At 35.8% G+C, this 22012-nt stretch overlaps 1 protein-coding gene across 1 annotated transcript in view; it reads right to left on the bottom strand.

Annotated features, from left to right (window-relative positions):
• Positions 1 to 1939: 1939 nt before the first annotated feature.
• Positions 1940 to 22012, bottom strand: part of LOC150102472 (general transcription factor 3C polypeptide 1) — a 41806-nt gene continuing 21733 nt past the window's right edge. Inside the window, exon 2 of the mRNA XM_090399161.1 lies at positions 1940 to 8048. Within this exon, the coding sequence (XP_090255287.1) occupies positions 2004 to 8024 (6021 nt within the window). The 5' untranslated portion in view covers positions 8025 to 8048 and the 3' untranslated portion in view covers positions 1940 to 2003. The remainder of the gene's footprint in view (positions 8049 to 22012) is intronic.

Raw genomic sequence — 22012 nt, 5'->3', positions numbered from 1 at the left:
ATATTTGGGAAAGGGGAAAGTTTGAATGGTGATGTTCAGTTGTTTGAGGATGATTCAAAGTTGGGAAAAACTATGAGATGCAGAGCAGATGTTATAATCTTACTAGAGGGTTGAATAGACTGAGTGAATGGATATAGATGTGAGGTTGCCATTTCAATATTGCAAAGTGTAAGGTTTTAAAACTTAAGATTTAGAAAACAAAGATGGGATGTGAAGTATGCAATTAGTGGGGATATATTGAAGAAGGTAGAAGAAATAAGATAACTGAGGGTAAGTGCATAACAATTTAAAATTTAGAGGACAAATTGTTAAAATTGTGAGGATGGTCTTGATTAGGTCACATGTGGACTACTGTGCACAGATTTAGTCATCTGCTTTTCAAAATGATTAAGAGATACCTGGAAATGATCCAGAAGTGATCGACTAAGGAGCTCTCTGGAATGCTGAGTATAAGCATTCCAGAAAGTGGATTGGAGGAAGGAGTGGGGAATATGACTATAGTTGGTAAGGTGTTTTTATCAGATTAATGTCAAAAATTTTTTCATGCAGTGGTGAGAAATGAACTCATCCCTGGAAGTTGTGTAAGGAGGCTGTGAGTAAAGAAGTGAGAAGCAAGTTTTTTTGCACAGAAAGTGGTGAATGATTGGAATGCATTACATAAGTATGGTGAGTGCAGAAACCTGAATGTAAACGTTTAAGGCACCGTATGATGAGTTATGTGCATGACAAAGGGACCTCCAACAATCAGTCTTTGACTCCATGACGGTCTGAAGATAATAAGTAGTAGCCTGTGAGGAAGGTTATGCAGGATACTTCATAAAACACTTTTTTTTTTTTTTTTTGCAAATAAATTCATCTAACTAATGAATGCCATTCTGAAGCTGATTAGTGAGTGCTGTTCCTAAATGTTAGCAATTAGGGTTGACTAATGACATTGATCATTTCACATGGACATTAATTTCTATTTCTGCAAATGAACAACTACCATGAAAATTGTCACTATTCACCAGAATTGGCATCATGAATTCCCCTATTCTCTTCTAAATCTGGTAATACATTTGCAGTAGCTATTCAACACTCTTTTAAACTTCAAATCAGGAGACAAATTTTTCTTCCTATTCATTCATTTCTTCTCTTGCTGTCTGTCCTCTCCTTGAAATGTAACAATTTTCTTTCTATGTACAACTTTCTGCACATCAATGGTACCAATGTTGAACAACCTCTTGTGGTATGGAACTACCATAAGTAGTCCCATATCACAATGTTGTTAACTTCAGTAGGTGGAATCATTTGCTCTGTGCTACACTACAGTCTGCTAAGTTTTTGCATCCATGAATGAAAAACCCATGATTACTAAATATATCATTTTGTCAGAAAACTTTTTATCACTATTGTGAAAGATATAACATTAAATATTACCAAGTTATTAATATTTGCAAATATTAATGCCATATCTTTCACTTTATTTAAAGAGAAAAAGACAAGGAGCATTAAAATTTCTTATTAGACAATAACAACAGCAAAAAGAATGTAATGGTGTAATTTCTTGCAAGTGATAGCTTACAATTAAGAGTTTTGTTTTTCTCAGATTAAAGAATTTAATATATATATATATATATATATATATATAATTTTCAAGTTGTTACAACAACTTGAAAAAATACGTTTTCTATGTATCAATTATGTGTGGCAATTTTTATCTGTAATTTCCAGTTTTTTAGATACTTCAATGTTTATTCCTATTCTTTTCCTTTATGAATACCTGAGGAAGGCTGTTATAAGCCGAAACTAGTTGTATTATTCTCATTAAAATCTTTATAAGTTATCTCGTTTTTTTAAGTCATTAAATCTATGTTTTAAAAAAAAAAAATATATATATATATATATATATATATATGTGGTGGTGATTTTTTGTTAATTATATTAACATACTGAAATGTTGACCAGGACAGACTTTATTTACAAGAGTAAGAAACTATACAAGCTCACATGAAACAGAAACCTTAACATTCCAAAAAGGGTCTTCCACTCAAAGCATTTGTTAACTGACTCAGTTTTAGAACTGCATCTACTGCTGGTTCATAGTATATATCTCCACTATCAGCATTTTTTTTAATGATCCTACAAACAGCACTTCCAAAGAATGAGGGTTCATGTGAATATTGAAGAAAAAGTTTTTGAATACATGAAGCTTCTTCAAGAACTTCCAAAATTTCTAATATTTGCACTGGTTGTATTATACTACCAAAATTACCAAGCAATTTTTCTTGTGAAATTCCCGGTGATGTCAAAATTGCACTTAGAACTGAAATAAGCATTTTTTGCAGAAGTGGTCTGTTCAAAGAACCGTCGGGTTTGCGCCATGGTCTACCAATGAAATAGACCAATTTTGACATATCTTTATTTAAACACTTTTGTTGTTCTTCAAATTTTGACTTTCTTTTCCTCCTTTGGCTTCTTTCAATAGGCCCATCAGTAATACCAACATCTTCTACAACATCTGAACATTCTTGTTCTGAATCATGAGGTTCACTATTTTTGCTCAAGTTCTCAAAGTTAGATGTTTCTGAATCTTCATTATTTGATGGTCCCTGAAATGGTGATGTTGAAACAGTAACTTCACTTTCTACAGGAAATTCTGGTATCTCTCCTTCTAAAAAACAAGAGATGTTTTGAGAATGCAATTTTTCTGGACTCATCTCGTATATATCAGCATCACTCTGGCTTTCCTCAAAATCTGCGCATGTTTCTTGCACTTTATTTTTCTGTGACATTATTTCAGTCGCCTTGGATCGATATTCTTTCAGAATTTTGTAGGAAGAAACAATCCATGGCTTACAAAAGACAATACTAACATACCTAAAACAATTTACTCCTACTCTTAATATAAGGTTAGCATCTCTCATTATGTTAAGGTGATTTTTTAACTTTAAAGCACCAAGAGAACTTCCAAAATTTTCGAAAAGCTTTTCGTAAGTAATTCCATAATACCTTGAAGAATAAATTGACTGATAAATTTGTTTAGCTTGCTCTATTTCATAAAGCGAATAATCTTTGTAAACTTTTGGTATATCTTCTGAGCTGTACTCTGCTTCAGAAATAAATGTTTTGTATGAATTTATGATAGACTTGATTTCAGTTGGCTGAAGAAGCATATTTTTTCTACTAATGCACTCCTTAGTTGCTTCTGATTCTATATTATCTATTTCTTTAGGCAACATAGCAAAAGAATGCGAGCTATTATTTTTTTTCAACGTATTGCTCAATCTACAGCGTATACAACATGAATTGATCACAAAATCTCGAGTATCCTGGGCTCGCTCAGTAGGTGGTTGTGTAAATTCTTGACGTAACATATACAAAGCAAATCTAGATGCTCTTGTTGCAGCAGAGAGTTCAATATGCACATTGCTATTGCTACTAACATTCTGTTGTTTCTGACTTAAACTATTAACTTGACAATAATCATGATCTTTACCTTCCTTGACTGTTAAGGAAGTTACTGTGGAATTCATATTGCTGTCATTGAGCACTTGCAACTCACTAGGCGTGCTTTTCATTTTCTTCTGGTGCTCCATACATTGTTTTTTGAGAGAGGGGCCACTGTTACTATCTGCATAATTTTTCCTTTTATCTGTTGTTGACCTCATTAAATCATCTACTGCTTCATCTGTCGACTGAAATTGCTTCATATGCTCAAAAAGCTGTGAATGCCGTTTGTCACTCAATTGTGAATTAAATAATACTATTTGATCTGGTATTTCCACATCAAATATCAAGCTTTTTGTTGCCATTAGAGAAATTACAGCTGCACAATAACCAGGAGGAATATCTCCAATTAGATCAACACTTGACATTTTTGAAGTGTGTTCAATTAAGTTTAGCATAAATTTATATGCTTCTTCATATATGAAAGACTGGTATCTTGGCTGTAGTGTAGATTCAAATACAAAAGAAAGGCGAAAAGGAATTGATGATGCTGGTAACATACTTACAGCCCTGCCTTTATCTCGACGTTTAATTATTAGCTGATTGTTTCTTAAATGGCTTACTGCATCATGCAGCAAATAATCTGGGTACTGCTGATATATCTTGTAAAGTGTGTATAGCCAGTTAGTTTTGTCACCACAAGCACAGAGAGAGGAGATTATAATATTACAGACCACATTTAAACATATATCATAACATTTTTGAGGTTCCAGATGAACAGACTTTGAGTCTGATAGCTTGCCAGCAACTTTAATTTGATAATGTTTTTGTAACTCTTCAAAAGATTGAGGTAGGGCTTTTTCCTTAGGCTCTTCATCTAAAGTTGTAGTAAATTTTACTATTAGGCTTTGTACAACAGAAGCAAACATCTCATTCCAAACTGCCACATTGGACTTGGGTGGTTTTGAAATCTGAAATTTTTGCACCAATTCCTTGTCTTGTCTCGCTTCTTCAAGAAACACAGAAACATTGAAGTCAGTTGTTGGATTCAAGAGCATGTAACGGATTCTTCGTTGACAAGCACGGGAAGTTTTATTTAATGCAACACTGGGAAAGTGCATATGCAGCAGATCTCTAACATGTGCTGCTGAAACAACCATTCCTCTAAAATCTGGAGCTAGAAAACAAGAGGCTACCTTGCATAATAAAAGAAAACTATCTTCTTTTGGTGACCAATTGACACGCATTTTTGACATTTTGTTCATAGCAGCTTGATCTTTTTCATCATAATATGGTTTACGTTTTTTCCATTTGTTACCAGTAGTTTCAAGTGTAGTTTCAGTTTTGGATGGACTTTTATTGGCAAGTTCCTTGTCATCATCTCGTTTACGTTTCCTAGATTTTACTATCTTTGATTCTGAAAGAGATTTTGCATTCTTTTGTAAATGCGATGCTGAACTGGCATGACGTTTACCACGTCGATGGAAACAGCGCTTGTAACGAGGATAAAAAGTACTTTTTGAAGGTTCTTTACTGTTGTGCAAATACTGTAAATAACTATTTCCCACACTGCTTTTATTTTCTGAATTCAACTGTTGATCTTTATCTTCATAATTTGACTGCTGCTGTTCTTTATCTCTAATTTCTCTAGACATCTTAGTAGACATGCTTGGCCAAGACCAGTTTCTTTTCATATGAGCATAAAATGCAGAATCAAGGCCTCCTGCACCTAATCCATCTCCTGGAATATTTCCATTGTCAACTACTTCATCAAAAGTTTTATTTCTGCATGCTTCAATCATTTCAGGCTTTTTTGCCATAAAATCTCTGATATTACTATGTTTTGGACTTCCCAGAGGAGACTGAAGACAAATAGTTTCCAAATCTAACCAAAATGTTTCAACGTCCTCAAGATTTTCCAAATAATACTGTTTTACTTCATGTGGCACATTGTTAGATAAAGATATTTCTTCTTTATGACTCAAATAGCCTGGATGAGAAAGTGATGTATTTTTTATCTTTGTATTTCTATGCAAATAGATGAATACCTGATCTTTTTCTCTTTGTGATGGTCCAAAGGAAAGTAAGCCCATATAGCTTAGCAGCGTAGCTACACTGTGAACAGTAAAGATGTAACGTCGTTTGCTTAATAGAGCATTTCTTAATTTCTGGGGCAAGTGCCTAATCAAGCAATGCTGCTTAATGGGATCAGCTAAGTATTCATGTAGTTCTTCAATCCTGTGAGTTATGTTCACAACTTTAACAAGCTGTGATAAAGGCATGCATAGCAAAACATCAGTGATTAAGCACCAACCTTCACAAATTTCAGAATGTTTTGGAAGAGGAGGTACAAACATTTTCCAGGTTTTATCATCACAGTATATAACTGGATCATTCTCAACATCATTCATTTCAGGTAACTGTCCCTGATAGTCATAAGCAAGATAAAATAAAAATGTATGCAATGTTTTCATTCGTATAAATTTTGGTTCTAGTCCATAAAATCTTCCAACAGATGGCATGTACTCCTTCTGAGAATGACCTGCATTTTCAATGCACAAGGAATGCAATGCATTGACACTTTTCATAAAAAATGGTTTTTCCTTTTTACTTACACTTTCAAAAAATGTTGGGTTTTTTGTTTGTTCTTCATTATCTTCCATATGCTTAAATTTTGCTTGGTCAATAGCCCTCTTAATCAAAGGATCAGTAGCTGAAATACTTGGATCACAAATAAAATGCAGTTTTTTTTCTTTACTTCCTGATTTAAGAACTATCTTCAGAGATTTTAAATAACCATCTTTCTGAAGTTTATTGATGAGTCGCTCTAGAGATCTTTTATCAAATCTCTTCATGTACCCTTCTTTTCTATCCTCTTCAATAATCATTCTTTGAACCTTGGAAACGTCATCAATAAATTTTGCATTTCTAACAGCTTCAATAAGAATGGTTGCTCTTCTTAGTAAGCGATAAGTAATGGTAGCTTTTTCTTTGTATGAAGAATTGCAAGCTCTTTTTATATCTTCAGTAAAACTTTCATCATTGGAATCACGCTTTCTTTTAAGGTTTTCCTTTCCTATATCCCCTTTTATAACTGGTATGTTTACAGAATCAGTTAAAACTGAAATATTCTGGTTGGTGTTGAATTCCCCGGATAACTGTTCATTAGTTTTTTCTAACTGACATGATTCCGATATCTCCAATAGTTTTCTTCTCTGCTCCAAAAACTTTTGGAAAGATTCACTTGTCTTTTCATAATGCTTTGCAATATATTTGGTAACACGTTGTCTTCCAACATCTTGCATTATTGGGATTACAACACCTCTCTTCACTAAGTTGCGGCACAGGAATCTTATTTCTAACTTTGGCAAAGTCATTTGTTTCCTAAGTTCAAAAGCAGTGATACCATCAGGACCTGCAGAATTAAAATGTCTGTAAGCCTGAGATAACAATGGAAGTCCAAACCGAAAGCAATTTGGATCAAAAACTTGAGTTTTCAAATGCTTCAGTTCTTTTTCTTCATCACCATCTTCTTCCTCATCATTACCTTGCTGGTCTTCTTCTTCATCATCCTGATAAGGCTTTACAAGTTCAGCTACTTTTACTAATTTGTCCTTTCCATTCAAAGTAACACATTCACGCTCTGTTGCTTTTGGAAACATCTCTCTGTGTGGTAAGAGAAGCACTCGCACACAATTTTGAAAAGGCTTTTGCAGAAGCTTTTTAAAGCTTGCTTCTTTCATGCCTAACTCTCTTCGTAGTACTTGGACCACCTCACGCTGTTTTGGCTTATTTGTTAATATTTCACACATATTTTTTAACATTACCTGCATCTTAGAATGTCTTTCTACATAAAATTGGGTCAAATGTAGTAAATGCCCAGTCACAGTTTGGTTGTTTTTATTTCTCTGATAGTGCATCTGTTTTGTAATGAGATTTTTATTTCCTAACTGACCAAGATAATAGTGGAGATTTTTGCAGTTATCAAATATTGCAAGTAATCCAGACCTTCCTTGGGTTACTTCACCATGATAACGGGACCTTCCTATACGCTCTAAAAAACAGTACTGTATTTCTTTTAATTCTAATGCAGGATTGACATTAGTTCCCATTAGGGCAATGTTTCTAACATTCTGTGATGCAACTAATACTAGTTTTTCATCCCATTCATTTACAGCTTCTTTCAAGGTAATTAATACATTGCCATTACACCTTATTTTGGAGGTTATGTTACTCCTTGTGAAAAATGATGCACACGAACCTTTAACTTCATTTGCTTCAATTACTTTACAAGGATATATATCTTCTGGAAACTCTTCTGGTTCTACCACAATACCTAAATCTAGGTCAACATGATCATATCTATTATAAATTATAAGTGGAGGACGTGGTTCCGCAAGTTCAAAAAATTCTATATCTTTATGAACAGAAATACACTCCCAAATGTAAGCTTTAGAATTTTCATCAAGTGCTAAAGGAAAATTAGGTCTGTTTTGCAGACGCATCCAAAATGCTGACAGTGTGATGCCATCTAATCCTTCTAAAGCAATTTCATCTAAGCAGCTAGCCACAAAATCCAATCTGCTGTCTATCATCTTTTAAAACTGGGTCACTCTACCCTGTTCAAGAAAAACATTAAATTTACATGTTAATAACAACTTATATACCACATATTCATTGTGTATATTTAATGAAAATTAAATATAATACAGAGGAATAAAATCAAATGTTATGCCAATGTTTCCAATATTCTATCTCTGTCAGAGAAACATCATTTGAAATTTAATGTACAATTATAACATGCATGCATGCATGCAGGCAACACAAAGCAAAATGATTCGATTTAGAGTCCAGAGTCATAGTAAAGAAACTTCTCAATGGGTAATAGCTGGTAGTATTGGTTGTTGAACAGGAGACTTTGAAATTACAATTTCCTATATCTTGGAAAGTTTCACACATCTCTATTTATTTAGGTTAAGAAGGTTGAAATGAATGAAAACTTTGAAGTAGGTAATGCATCGGAGCTTGTTAAGAAAACTTAACAGCAGTAGCAAATTATATACCTTACGTGAAGAACAAACCAATATCCTGTAAATGACTAGGGATATCAAATACGAATTGCATTTGAAAAAACAGTTACAGAAGGCATATAATAAAGAAGTGAGGTGAAGAACAGTTGCATGATGAAAATAAGACTCAGGCAAGAAAAGTGATTAATATAGTAAAGAGAGAAAAATTAAAATATGAGAAGAGACTAGAACTATAATCCAAAGAGAATTCCAAGGAGTTCTTTTGATCTGTGGCCTATTTAATGATCACTTTATTAGGGTGTTTCATCCTAGTAAAGTAGGTTTTACTAGAGAGATGAGGAGGGATGAGGAAAAATAAAAAGTGAATGAAGATGAAGAATGTATTCTGAATACTGAACACTCTGGATGACATAAGGCAGTGGAACTAGATGGGATATTGACATGTGTTTTTAAAAGGAATATATCAAGAAACTGACCTTACCATTAACCTCCCTACCAACCAAGGTGGATGAAATAGTGAGACCAAATTGCACTTCTTATTATTGCTATTCAATAGGTGTTACAGAATCGTATCCAGATGTAGCTGGACATCTATACATATCATGGCCCGGTTGGGCGGTATTAATCCAGCTGCTTAGTGAAAGTCTTACGATGGACCAAGTTGCTAAGAAGTGGAAGGAAGATGAGATAACATCATTTGTAGAATGAAACTATAGACTGGTTTGCATTTCTTCTGCGGTTGTTAAGAATTTGGAAAAACTGGTAAGAACTTGTATATAGAATTGGATAGAGAGAGGAGCAGTATTATTTATGAAGGTCAGCATAAATTTGTTAAGGAGTGCTCATGTTTTCGTAATATGGTTTTACAGTATAACAAAGTCACAAGAGCAGCAGATGAAGGTAAGGCACCCACTGTCATTATTTTGGATTTTGAAAAGCCATTTGATAGGGTGCACAAGACAATTTAGTTGTAAGTTGCAAATTATTTGAGAAAAGAATGGAATTATATATGCATTGGACTGATGATGATGATAGATTGCATTTAAATAGCTTTGAAGTGAGTGTACTGAAGAAAGTGTTGATAAATGGAAGTACAGTGTGTGTGTTTGCTGCATGCAAGACATCAAAATTGAAGAGACAGGAGTGCTTAGCAGTGGAAATGATGGTAGTGTGAAAGAAGAAGAGAGAATGGGAATGCAAGAGGAACAGGCAGACATGGCGTAGGTAGAGAGTATATTGAAAGTAGCAGTGAATGTTTGTAAGGAGTATATTGTGATATGGGTGGGGAAGTTAAGACTGAGTGGATACACGTAAGTGGTGATAAAGGTGATTAGGCAAGGGTAGGTGTGGTGGGGAAAATCGAAACTAACCAGTGGCTTGGATAGGACAGGTTACAGACCTAACAATGAAGTGTTGTGTTTGTTTATAAATGCTAGAAGTATCAGAAATAAAGGGAATGAAATGGTTTCAGTGATTAAGTTTCTTTGCCCCAAAATCATTGGAATAGAAATGGAAGGATACAGTATTTTTTGCTAGGATAGAAAATGAAAGAAAGGAGGGATAGTGCTGCTGATCACTGCAAGGGAATTAAGTCCACATAAAGTAGACATGAAAGAGAGAAATAGTGGCACTGGTTATGAAATATACTTGAAATAGAAAAAGCCATCAAAAGCTTGAAATGTAGAAAGGCAGCAGGAGTAGATGATATTTGACCAGAAATGCTCAAGTATGGAGGTATAAAAGTCTTACAGTGGCTGCACTACATAGTTCAGAAGGCCTGGACAGAGGGACGAATTCCAAATGACTGGAGTAGAGCTTTCATAGTACCCATATATAAAAAGGGAAATAAAACTGAATGTGAGAATTACACAGGTATTTCTCTACTGAGTGTCCTTGGTAAGATATATGCAAGTTTACTTGAGAAACGGTTGAGAAGGATTGTGGAAGAAAAGCTGGATTCAGGCCAAATAGAGGCTGTCAGGATCAGATTTTCACTTTATGACAGATAGTTGAGAAATCATGGGAATATAACAAAGATCTGTATTAAAGTTTTGTAGATCTTGAAAAGGTTTATGACAAGATGCCATGAAAGAAAAAGTGCCTTAGAAGATAGAAATATAAGATTCGATAACGTTAGTAAGGTAACATATAAATCAGTATGTAACGACAGGTAACATACCGATTTGGAGGAAAATTGTAGATAGGAAGTTAGTAATGATGAAATTTTTCATTATTACTATCATATCTTGTACACCCCTTGAGGGTATATATATCAGGAATTTGAGGCTGATGGTTATGAGGTAGCAAGGTGCCACAAGAGAAGCTATTTGAAATGCTACAGTTATATGGTGTCAATGGGACATTATATCAAGCAATACTTAGTCTTTATTTGAGTAGTAAGACAGCAGTTAGAATTGAAAGAAGTACAGGAAGGTGGTTTAATGTTAAATCTGGTGTCAGACAAGGATGTACATTATCCTATCTGTTATTCATTATCTATATGAACCACATTATGAAGAAAAGTGGTATTAAACATGATATCAAAATTGGAGACATTAATCTCAGCTCTTTGCTTTATGTGAATGATGTTATACTTCTAAATAAATCTGCTACAAGTCTGCAAGATTCCCTGACTAAAGCGAATAACTGTTATAATAGTATGGTATGAAGGACAGCAATAACAAGACAAAGACCATGAAAATAGGCAGAAGCATTTAAAATATCAATTACATTTTGAATGGAGAACCTATAGAACAAGTAAAACATTTCAGATACTTAGGCACGATTTTTAGTGAAGATGGTAAATTAAATATGGAAATAGACAACAAAGCTGGTATGCCAGGAAGTCAACGGAATAAATTTATATGGAATAAGAGAGAAATCAGTCAAAACACTAAATTAGATGTATACAAGGCAGTGTTCAAACCAGTTTTAACTTATGGATCTGAGAGCTGGGTTAGAAATAAAACACTTGACCAAAGACTAGAGACCAAAGATATGAGAGTCCTGAGAAAAATTAGAGGGATGAACAGATGGCATCAGTGGGAATGTCATATTAAAAATGATGATATTAGGAAAGAACTTAATATTGATAGCATTCAGGAATGTGTTAGCAGAGTTAATCTCAGGTGATATGGTCACTTAAACAGAATGGGTGAGGAAAGATTAGCAAAACAAGTGTTCTTTGCAAGGTTAGCAGGAAAAATACTTTGGGTATTTTTCACACTAAGATATCAGTGGATTGATACAATAAAAAGTGCCTTATAAGATAGAAATATACGATCTGATAATGTTGGAGTCTTGACAAGTAACAGACAGATTTGGAGGAAAATTGTAGATAGGAAGTTAGTAACGATGTAATTTTTCATGTAGTACTAGCATAATCCTGTACACCCCCCCCCCCCTATAAGGGTATATATCAGGAATTTGATGATGATGATTATGAGGCAGCATGGTGTAACATGGAAGTTGACAGGAAGACATGTTTAGTTGGATGTTGCTATAGGTCTGAGAATGTGGAGGGTGATGAAGAAATGTATAAGCAACTTGGATTAGTGATCAAAGGAAGGGTAATTATTATGGACGATTTTAATTATGGCAATCGCCCATAATAATTACCCTTCCTTTGATCACTAATCCAAGTTGCTTATACATTTCTTCATTCCATAGATTGGAATGAAGAAATAGCATTTGGGAATAAGAAAAATTAATTTCTTGAGAGATAATTATCTTAGGAAGCATGTAAAGGGGGGGGGGGGCATGCGAGGATCGAAAGCATTAGATCTGATCATATCGTCATAAAATGTAACTGTGAGTGGGGTTTCACACTTTCCTCCAGTTGATCAGCGTGATGACCTGGATTGTGGCTAGCCCTATGCAGACTTCTGTGAGGAAAGGACACATGTGGAATTATAAGGCTGGTGATTGTGACAAGCTTAGGAGACAGCTTAGAGCTGTAGCATGGAATGAGGAGTTGAGCGGTAAGGAAATAAATGCTGCTTGGGAACTGACAAAGAAATACATAACGGCATCAATGTCTGAATGTATTCTGAAGGCTGAATAAGGTAGGTGTAAAATGGATTAATGAGGGGGATTAAGCATGAAATCTGGAAGAAGGTGCTTTGGAGGCAATACAAGATGAATAATGGTAATAATCAGTTTCATGAAGAGTGTAAAGGAGAGTGACTCAGTAAGGAAAACAAAAGTGTATTATAAACAGAAATTGGCAAATCAGGCAAATAAAACACCCTATTTTTTTTTTTTTATTAGATATTCAGCAAGTACAAGGAAGAACGATCGTGGCAAGATGATATTAATGGATGAAAATGGTAGAATGGTAACTGCTGCAGAGGTATTCAGTGATCAATTTATAAAGGTGTTTCATCCTGATCAGAGTGGAATCATTAGGAACTTAAGTGTAGAGTACACGGGAGAGGATGGCTTAATTGTGAGCGAGCAGGAAGTATTTGAGGAAATAAATAATCCTGATGTCAATAAGGCGATAGGATTTGATGACATGTCACCACACGTCTTAAGGGAATTGGCAGTAGCATTGGTTCTAAGGGAGTGGAAAGAATATAAAATTATTCAACTGCAAAAAGGTGGTGATAAGGGACAGATTGAGAGAATATACATAGCAGAGCCTCATAAACAGGAGGAAGAGGGTGGGATATGATTGAGACATTTAAGCTAGTCAGGGGTTATCAAGTTGACATGGAAGAGATTTTTCATAGCATGAGAGAGGGGGAGTAAAACAAGAGGCCATCATTGGAAACTGTATAAGGAGGGTATGAGCAGGAGTTAGGAGCAGTTCTTTGCATGGAGAGTGGTTGGTGAATGGAATGCATTGCTTGAATGTGTTGTGAATGTATACTCATTGAATCATTTTAAGGCATGGTTGGACGAGAATTGTGTGAAGTGTGTGCCTCCCACAATTTCTCTGACTTCATGGAGGTTGGATGTTAATAATAATAATTATGGCTTTGGATATCAGGTTAGTGGATTAGATTAGTAACTGACTTTCTGATAGATATCAGCAAGTTGTATGTGGACGGGGGGGGGGGGGGGGGGCAGTATTAGGGTATAGTGGGAAAGTCACAAGCAGAGATTCAGAGCATTTTAGTTTAACTGGAGTTGTTCAATCGTTATGTCAATGATATTGTCACTAGATTATAGGTAGATATTCTGTAAGAGATACTTGTGCCATGAGATTTCTTTAATTCACACAAAAAACACAAGGAAATAAGTAAGACTAACCTAGTGAAAAATAAACTTTCAACATCATTCTCTAAATCCAGAGTAATTTAATAAAAAAAAAAGGTGGCAAACCTTTTGGCAACTCCTATTGGTAAAGATGACCTTGCTACTGCTTCTGCCTGGTACCTGAACCTGGCTCCCAAGGTCAAAACTAGTCTGGGTAGTGGCCAATCCCTTAATGCATAACAGTATACATATCCACAAGGAGATGTGTTTTACATTATGGGAGATACTGGGATAGGAGTGTTGGTAGCTTGCTCCACCTCTGCTACGAGTTGCCTGGTGTTGTACTACTTACCCAGGTAAGACAGTACAACACTATATTCAGTCCTGAAGATATTTTCAGGTGCAAACTTTGTTTGCTCTCACTGGGATAAAGGATTAAACTAAATTTATTTTAGTCTAACCTAGCGAAAAATAAACTTTCAACATCTTTCTCTAAATCCAGAGTAATTTAATAAAAAAAAAAAAGGTGGCAAACCTTTTGGCAACTCCTATAGGTAAAGATGACCTTGCTTCTGCCTGGTATCTCCAACTCTGGGCCTGGCGCCTACTGAAGAGACCTCAATAAAGGTCGAAACTAGTCTGGGTAGTGGCCAATCCCTTAATGCATAACAGTATACATATCCACAAGGAGATGTGTTTTGCATTATGGGAGATACTGCGATAGGAGTGTTGGTAGCTTGTTCCACCTCTGCTACGAGTTGCCTGGTGTTGTACTACTTACCCAGGTAAGATAGTACAACACTATATTCAGTCCTGAAGATATTTTCAGGTGCAAACTTTGTTTGCTCTCACTGGGATAAAGGATTAAACTAAATTTATTGAAATAAGTAAACATTTATTTAAAGCCATATATTTCATCCGGAAATTACAAGCCACCATCAGTGGCAACAATAGTTAATTACAAGGTAGAGCACACAAATGACCGATTTGAAACAGTAAGAACCACGTGATGTTATACAAAAGAAAAAAACAACAACACAACGGTATAACTAAGGAAACGCTGTATTATTAATTATTCATTAACTGTATTATTACAGGCAACTCCAAGGAGTCCTTAGACTCATCGTCATATCAAGAACAACTGTTCAGCATTTGCACAGTGTCTCTCATACTTTGCTTTGAACTCATTTATAGTCATGGCACCCACAACAAACTCTGGCAGCTTATTCCACTCACTCACCACTCTCCAAGTAAAAAACCTAGTTCTAACACCCTTGCTAACTACACTCTTGCTCAGTTTCCATGGATGGTCTCTAGTTCTCCCATCACCAGACCTGTTCTGAAAAATTTCCTCTGCATTAATCTTGTAAAACCCCTTCATTAATTAGAATGTCTCAATCATATCTCCCCTTATCCACCTATCAACCAATTTCTGTAACCCACAGATCTTCAACCTGTTCTCGCAAGGTTCATTCCATAGACCAGCTATCATCTTGGTCACTTGCTTCTGGATCCTCTCTACCTCCTCCCTATCAAGAAAAAACCCAGGTGCCCAGATCTGGGCACAGTAGTCAAGATGAGGTTTTATCAAGGCTCAATAAAGAGGAACAATAACTTGCTTATCTCTGCTTGTCAAAGTATTCTTCAGTAACCAAGTAATCTGATGAGCTGTTTTAGTCACTTTTGCTATGTGCCCCCTAAACTTCAACTCCCTATCCTCCAACACACCCAAATCTCTGGCTTCATCAACCTCCTGGAGTACAGTTCCACCAATGTGATATACTGCTGCTAATTTTTTCACCCCAAAAGGCATAACCTTACACTTTGCTACATTAAACTGACATCCATTCTCATTAGCCCAGACTGCCAAGCTATCCAAATCATCCTGCAAAATTTTGACTTCATGTGTATTCACTATTGCTCTACCTAGCTTTGCATCATCAGCAAATAAATGAACAGTTCCTCTCAGATCCTTTCACATATCATTAATGAACAAATTAAATAGCAGTGGTCCAAGAACAGAACCCCTGCAGCACATCACTAGTAACAGGCATTCTTTTGGACTCCACTCCTGAATAAACTACTCTGTGATATCTCTCCATCAATTACCCTCCTATCCATCTCACCAGCCCTATATCCATCCCCATGTGTTGCAATGTACTGATTAGAATTCCATGTAGTATCCTGTCAACGGCCTTAGCAAAGTCCAGCAGTATCATTGTAAATACACTACCCTTATTCAGTTCAGCATTAGTGTATAATAAAACGTGAGCAAGTTACTGAGGCATGATCTACCCTTCATAAAACCTTGCTGTCCTCCATACAGTATCCCATTTTCATCTATCCATTCCTGTATTTTGCTCTTGACTAATATCTCCAAAACCTTGACAACGATTCCTGATATGCTGATCGGTCAGTAATTTGCAACAGCAGTCTTGGAACCTCCTTTATGCAATGGAATTATTTTCTCCTCTTTCCACCCCCCCTCAGGACTAATCCAGAGCTGAGACTTAAATTAAACAATATGGTCAAGAGAAATGACAATTCCTTTGCCGTTTCACGTAAGACTTGAGCTGGTATACCATCCAATCCCACAGATGTATTTACATTAGGGTTCTGTAATATACTATTCACCTCCATTTCATTCACTTCAATTCCTGTATCAGCCATTCATTCTCTCATTCCTGCAATATCAGAGCCTGGATGATATACTCTTGCAAAGTATTAAAAACTTTAGTGATGTGTGATTAGAATGACTCTCCCATTTCTTAGAAATCTGACTTGGCAGAGCATGGAAGTTATATACGTCCGTAAGGATATGTACTTGGATAGATACTGGAAAACCTTCCAACATCTATCTCTAATCAGAGTATTTTAGTAATAAGCTGGTTACCTTTTGGTTACTTGTATCTGGAAATACAACTTCTGCATTACTTCAACCTTGGTATCACTTCTGGGTCTGGCTCCTGCTGATGAGACCTCAATATAGGTCAAAACTGGTCTGGGTAGTGGCCCTTCCCATAATGGATAGCATTATACATGTCTGTAAGGATATGTATTTTGCATTAAGGGATACTAAGGTAAGTGATGTGAAACCATTAGCGCCTATATATGAGTTGCCCAGTCTTCAAGTTACTTCAGGCACAAACTTTGTGTGCTTATATTTGGATAAAGAATTAAAAATAAAAATAAAATTTCTTGGAATCTTTAATTTAACATTTACTTAATCTATGTCACTAAAATTTGAATGTTTAAGGAATGCGCTGAGGCTTTACTTGACCTTCCAAACTTCAATTAGAACTAATGTCCCTCACTATCTACAATAGAGAGTCTTATTCTAATCACACACCACTGAAGTCTTTTTTTTTAAATACAGTTACTGAATAATTAATAATACAAAGTTTCCTCAATTATACCATTGCTTGTTTCATGTATAACATCACATGGCTCTGTTTCAAATCAACCCATTGTTCTAACTTGTAATTAACTATCATTGCCACTGATGATGGCCTATAATATTCAGTTGAAATATATTGCTTTAAATAAATATTTACTTATTTCCTTGTGTTTTCATGTGAATGAAAGAAAGATAGATATTCAGATAGATATTAAAGAGAGGTAGATATTCAGCAAAAGAGCACTTAGAGAATACAGAGACAAATGTAAGAAAACTAAACACGAGTCATGAGAGGACTTTGGCAAGAACATAGAAAATAAATATCAAGAAGGTGGTAAGATATTCTGGAGATTGTTGAAGAAGCTTAGAAATGGAGGAAAGAGTGCTGTAAAAGAAGTTGGAGATGATAAAGGTGACATGAAAATGGGAGAAAAATATATCCTCGAAGTATGGAGTAATTACTTTAAAAAATTGCTAAATGAAACAAGCAGTGATAGCACAGTGGTAAAAAACACTCAACAGGTATACAGTCAGGAATACATATCCATACTTGAAATAGAAAAAGCCATCAAAGTCTTGAAATGTGGAAAGGTAGCAGGAATAGATGATATTCGACCAGAAATGCTGAAGTATGGTGGTACAAAAGTCTTACAGTGGCACACTGCATAGTTCAGAAAGCCTGGACAGAGGGACGAATTCCCAATGATTGGAGTAGAGCTCTCATAGTACCCATATATAAAAAGGGAAATAAAACTGAATGTGAGAATTCCAGAGGTATTTCCCTGCTGAGTGTTCCTGGCAAGATATCTATGCAAGTATACTTGAAAAACAGTTGAGAAGAATTGTGGAAGAAAGCTTGGTGAAGAACAAGCTGGATTCAGGCCAAATAGAGGCTGTCAGGATCAGATCTTCACTTTATGACAGATAGTTGAGAAATCATGGGAATATAACAAAAATCTGTATTTCAGTTTTGTTGATCTGGAAAAGGTATATGACAAGGTGCCAAGAGAGAAGCTATTCAATATGCTACAGTTATATGGTGTCAATGGGGCATTATATCAAGCAATACTTAGTCTTTATTCGAGTTGTAAGTCAGCAGTTAGAATTGAAGGAAGTACAGGAGATGGTTTAATGTTAAATCTGGTGTGAGACAAGGATGTACATTATTCTATCTGTTATTCATTATCTATATGAACCACGTTATGAAGAAAAGTGGTATTAAACATGATATCAAAATTGGAGACATTAATCTCAGCTCTCTGCTTCATGTGAATGATGTTATACTTCTAAATAAATCTGCTACCAGTCTGCAAGATTCCCTGACTAAAGCGAATAACTGTTATAATAGTATGGTATGAAGGACAGCAATAACAAGACAAAGACCATGAAAATAGGCAGAAGCATTTAAAATATCAATTACATTTTGAATGGAGAACCCATAGAACAAGTAAAACATTTCAGATACTTAGGCACGATTTTTAGTGAAGATGGTAAATTAAATATGGAAATAGACAACAGAATCAACAAGGCTGGTATGGTAGGAAGTCAATTGAATAAATTCATATGGAATAAGAGAGAAATTAGTCGGAACTCTAAATTAGCTGTATACAAGACAGTGTTTAAACCAGTTTTAAACTATGGATCTGAGAGCTGGGTCAGAAGTAAAACACTTAACCAAAGACTAGAGACCGCAGATATGAGAGTCCTGAGAAAGATTAGAGGCATGAAAAGATGGCATCAATGGTAATATCATATTAAAAACGAGGATATTGGGAAAGAACTTGATATTGTCAGCATCCAGGAATGCATTAGCAGAGCTAATCTCAAGTGGTATGGTCACTTAAACAGAATGGATGAGGAAAGATTAGCAAAACAAGTGTTCTCTGCCAGGTTGACAGGAAAATGACCCACAGGGAGACTAAGATATAGGTGGATTGATATGGTACAAAGTGCCTTAGACGATAGAAATATAAGATCTGATAATGTTGGAGTCTTGACAAGTAACAGACTGATTTGGAGGAAAATTGTAGATAGGAAGCGAAGTTAGTAAGGATGTAAATTTTTCACGTAGTACTATCATATCCTGTACACCCCATAAGGATATATGTCAGGAATTTGATGATGATGATATAGATATTCAGTTGTTTGTAAAGGACAAACAGCTTGGCAGTGTTATTAGTAATAGTGCTGATGTTATGGATCTTCAAGAGTTTTTCAATAAGCTGAAAATGTGGAGAAATGAATGGGAAAGTCCTTTTAATACAGAGAAATGTATCTTTTTGAAATTTGGGATCCAAAGATGGAATACCTCATATTTACACTTGATGGAATTATACTGTAGGAATAAGGGTTCCTGAAGGAATTCTAGATAGATATTTGAAATTCAGTGGACATATGCAAAATAACAGAAAGCTGTGAAGATAAGAAGAGAACTGCTGCAAAACTAAGAAGGAGGATGCTGACCAGCAGAGATAAAGGATGGTAGTTCTGTTGTATAAAGCCATGATCAGACAACATCTGGATAACTGCACTCTCAGATCTCATCATTAGGATTCATCAGAACTATACAGTGTTGGCTATGATGAGACTTAGGCATGCTAACTACAAAGTTTGATGGAAGAAGATGGGGATGAGTATAATTAAGGCATTTGAACTGATGAGGTATTTACCAGATTCACATTGAGAAGATTTTTCATAATATAATGAAAAAAATTCAAAAAGAAGTGTTAAGTATGAGGGTAAGAAGTAAAGCTTTTTGCTTGGAGAGTGATGCAATCATGGACAGCAATGCCTAAGAAGGTGGTGAGAGTGCAAATAATGAAAAAGTTGAAAGAGGAGGGTATGATAGACTATGCTGGCAAGTGATACTTCGACAATGAGTCTTGTGACAGCATATGTACTTCCTATATATATATACAGGGTGTTCGGGATAAATTTGACATATTTATAATTAATTATATTTTTCCGTAAGTTACATGTATTAACACACACTTCTCTTCATTTAAAAGTTTGGACCCTTCTTCATTCATATACAAGATGTCAGAAAGGATGGATAGCTGGAACCCACCTGAATCATGGAAGAGAATAACTTGTATCATGATGATTCGTGCCCGCCATCAAAATAAGGATATTACGACTGCTGCCCAATGCTCCCTGAATACAGTAAAAACAATCAGGCATGAACTAGAGACTTGCAATGGTGACTACGAGGATGTAGCAAGAAGAAAGATCCCTAGCAGACGATCTGATTGCGTTCGTACAGCAGAATTCCTCGCAAATCTGCAGGAACAGGTGTTGAAGAACCCTGGCATTGGAATTCGGGCTTTATTCGTGGAGTTGCTAACTGTAGTCAAGCCCTGGATAACAAGGGTAGCCAATGGTAGGCCGTATGTATGGCAGCAGGATTCGGCCCCTTGCCACACCTCTGGGAAAAGTCAAAAATGGTTGTCTGAAAATTTCTACGACTTCACCAGTCCAAATGTTTGGCCTCCAAACTCCCCAGACCTTAACCCCATGGATTATTTTGTATGGGGCGCAGTTGAAAAAGACACCAATCGCACTTCCAGTAATACAAAAGCCCAGTTAATGGATAAAATTAAAACAGTTTTTGCGGCCCTTCCCAGGGAGACTGTAGCATCAGCTTGTTCGAGGTTCCGAAGCAGAATTGAAGCTGTGATCGATGCTAATGGTGGTTATTTTGAGTAAATCTTGTTGATAGTATTGTAATCAACTCTGCCTGTAATGTTTTTTTGTCAATTCATTAAATTTAATAGATACAAAGAAGATTTTCTTTTTCCTTACGAAACTGTCAAATTTATCCCGAACACCCTGTATGTGTGTGTGTGTGTGTATACTCTGCTGCAAAGAAGTCAGCAGACACCATAGTGTGAGGAACAAACAGCCATGGTGCTCGCCATAATAAGACATAGGATCTTCTTTCACTGCAACAACTGCAGCAATCCTATGGGACATACTTTCCACATGGGTATGATAGCGATCAATGGGAATTTTGAACCATTCTTCATTTTAAAAACTTTATGCAGTTTACAACCGTGTTAAAAAAAATTTTTTTAATTATCCTGACGCTTCGATCTTCACATCAAGATCATCATCTGGAGCGTGCATAAATATACAGGACAAACTGAGTTACATCATTGACTGTAAGCTAGAGAAACAATAATTTGATCACATGTTATTCTACTGGCGTGACCTCTGGTGAAAAAAAAAATATATATATATATAAATTACATCAAGCTAAATTCTATTTTACAATAACAGGAATAAACATTCTTTTAGATGGTTTTCTTTCAGAAACAATTGGTGTCCTATTTTTAGTATTACAATTTTGGATTTTCTACAGTCCTGTTTATAGTTGTTATTCTTAGTGAGGAAGGTCGAATATATATCTTCCATATGTTTGGGAAAATAAAAAAAATTTTTTTTAACACGGTTGTAAATTCCATAAAATTTTTAAAATGAATGCTGATCACCGTGTAACCCTAAAAGAAAGGATTGAACCATTCTTCCTATAGGCAAGTAATGAGATCCTGGGGGACAGATGTCCCTTGACCTCACCCAATGCTCCAGTTCACCCTACAGATGTTCAATAGGGTTGAGATCAGTCAAGTGTGGTGACATTCATGTCTACAAACTATGCAGTTGCAGCAGCAGCCTAATGACATAGTGCACTGGCTTGATGAAAAAGACAATAGTCAGTTCCGTAGAAATGCCATAGAGTAAGAAGCCCTGCACTGTCCAGAATGTTCAGATACCTCTCGGAGTTCAGTGTTTGTGGCACCACAAACAGAGGCCTGAGGCCAAACCAGGAAAAAACAGGACCATCACACTGCCACGAATTTCACAGGTGGGGTTACACACTTTGGTAAGAGACATTCACCAGGCATCTGCCACATCGACGCCTGTCCATCTACTCAGTAGAGGATGTAGAACGATT

This window comes from Typopeltis vanoorti, chromosome 10, assembly GCF_054136105.1.
Source record: "Typopeltis vanoorti isolate ZY-2024b chromosome 10, IOZ_Tvanoo_1.0, whole genome shotgun sequence".
NCBI lineage: Eukaryota > Metazoa > Arthropoda > Arachnida > Uropygi > Thelyphonidae > Typopeltis > Typopeltis vanoorti.
Note: the sequence above shows the minus strand (reverse complement) of the source record. Positions and strands in the feature narration are given on the sequence as shown.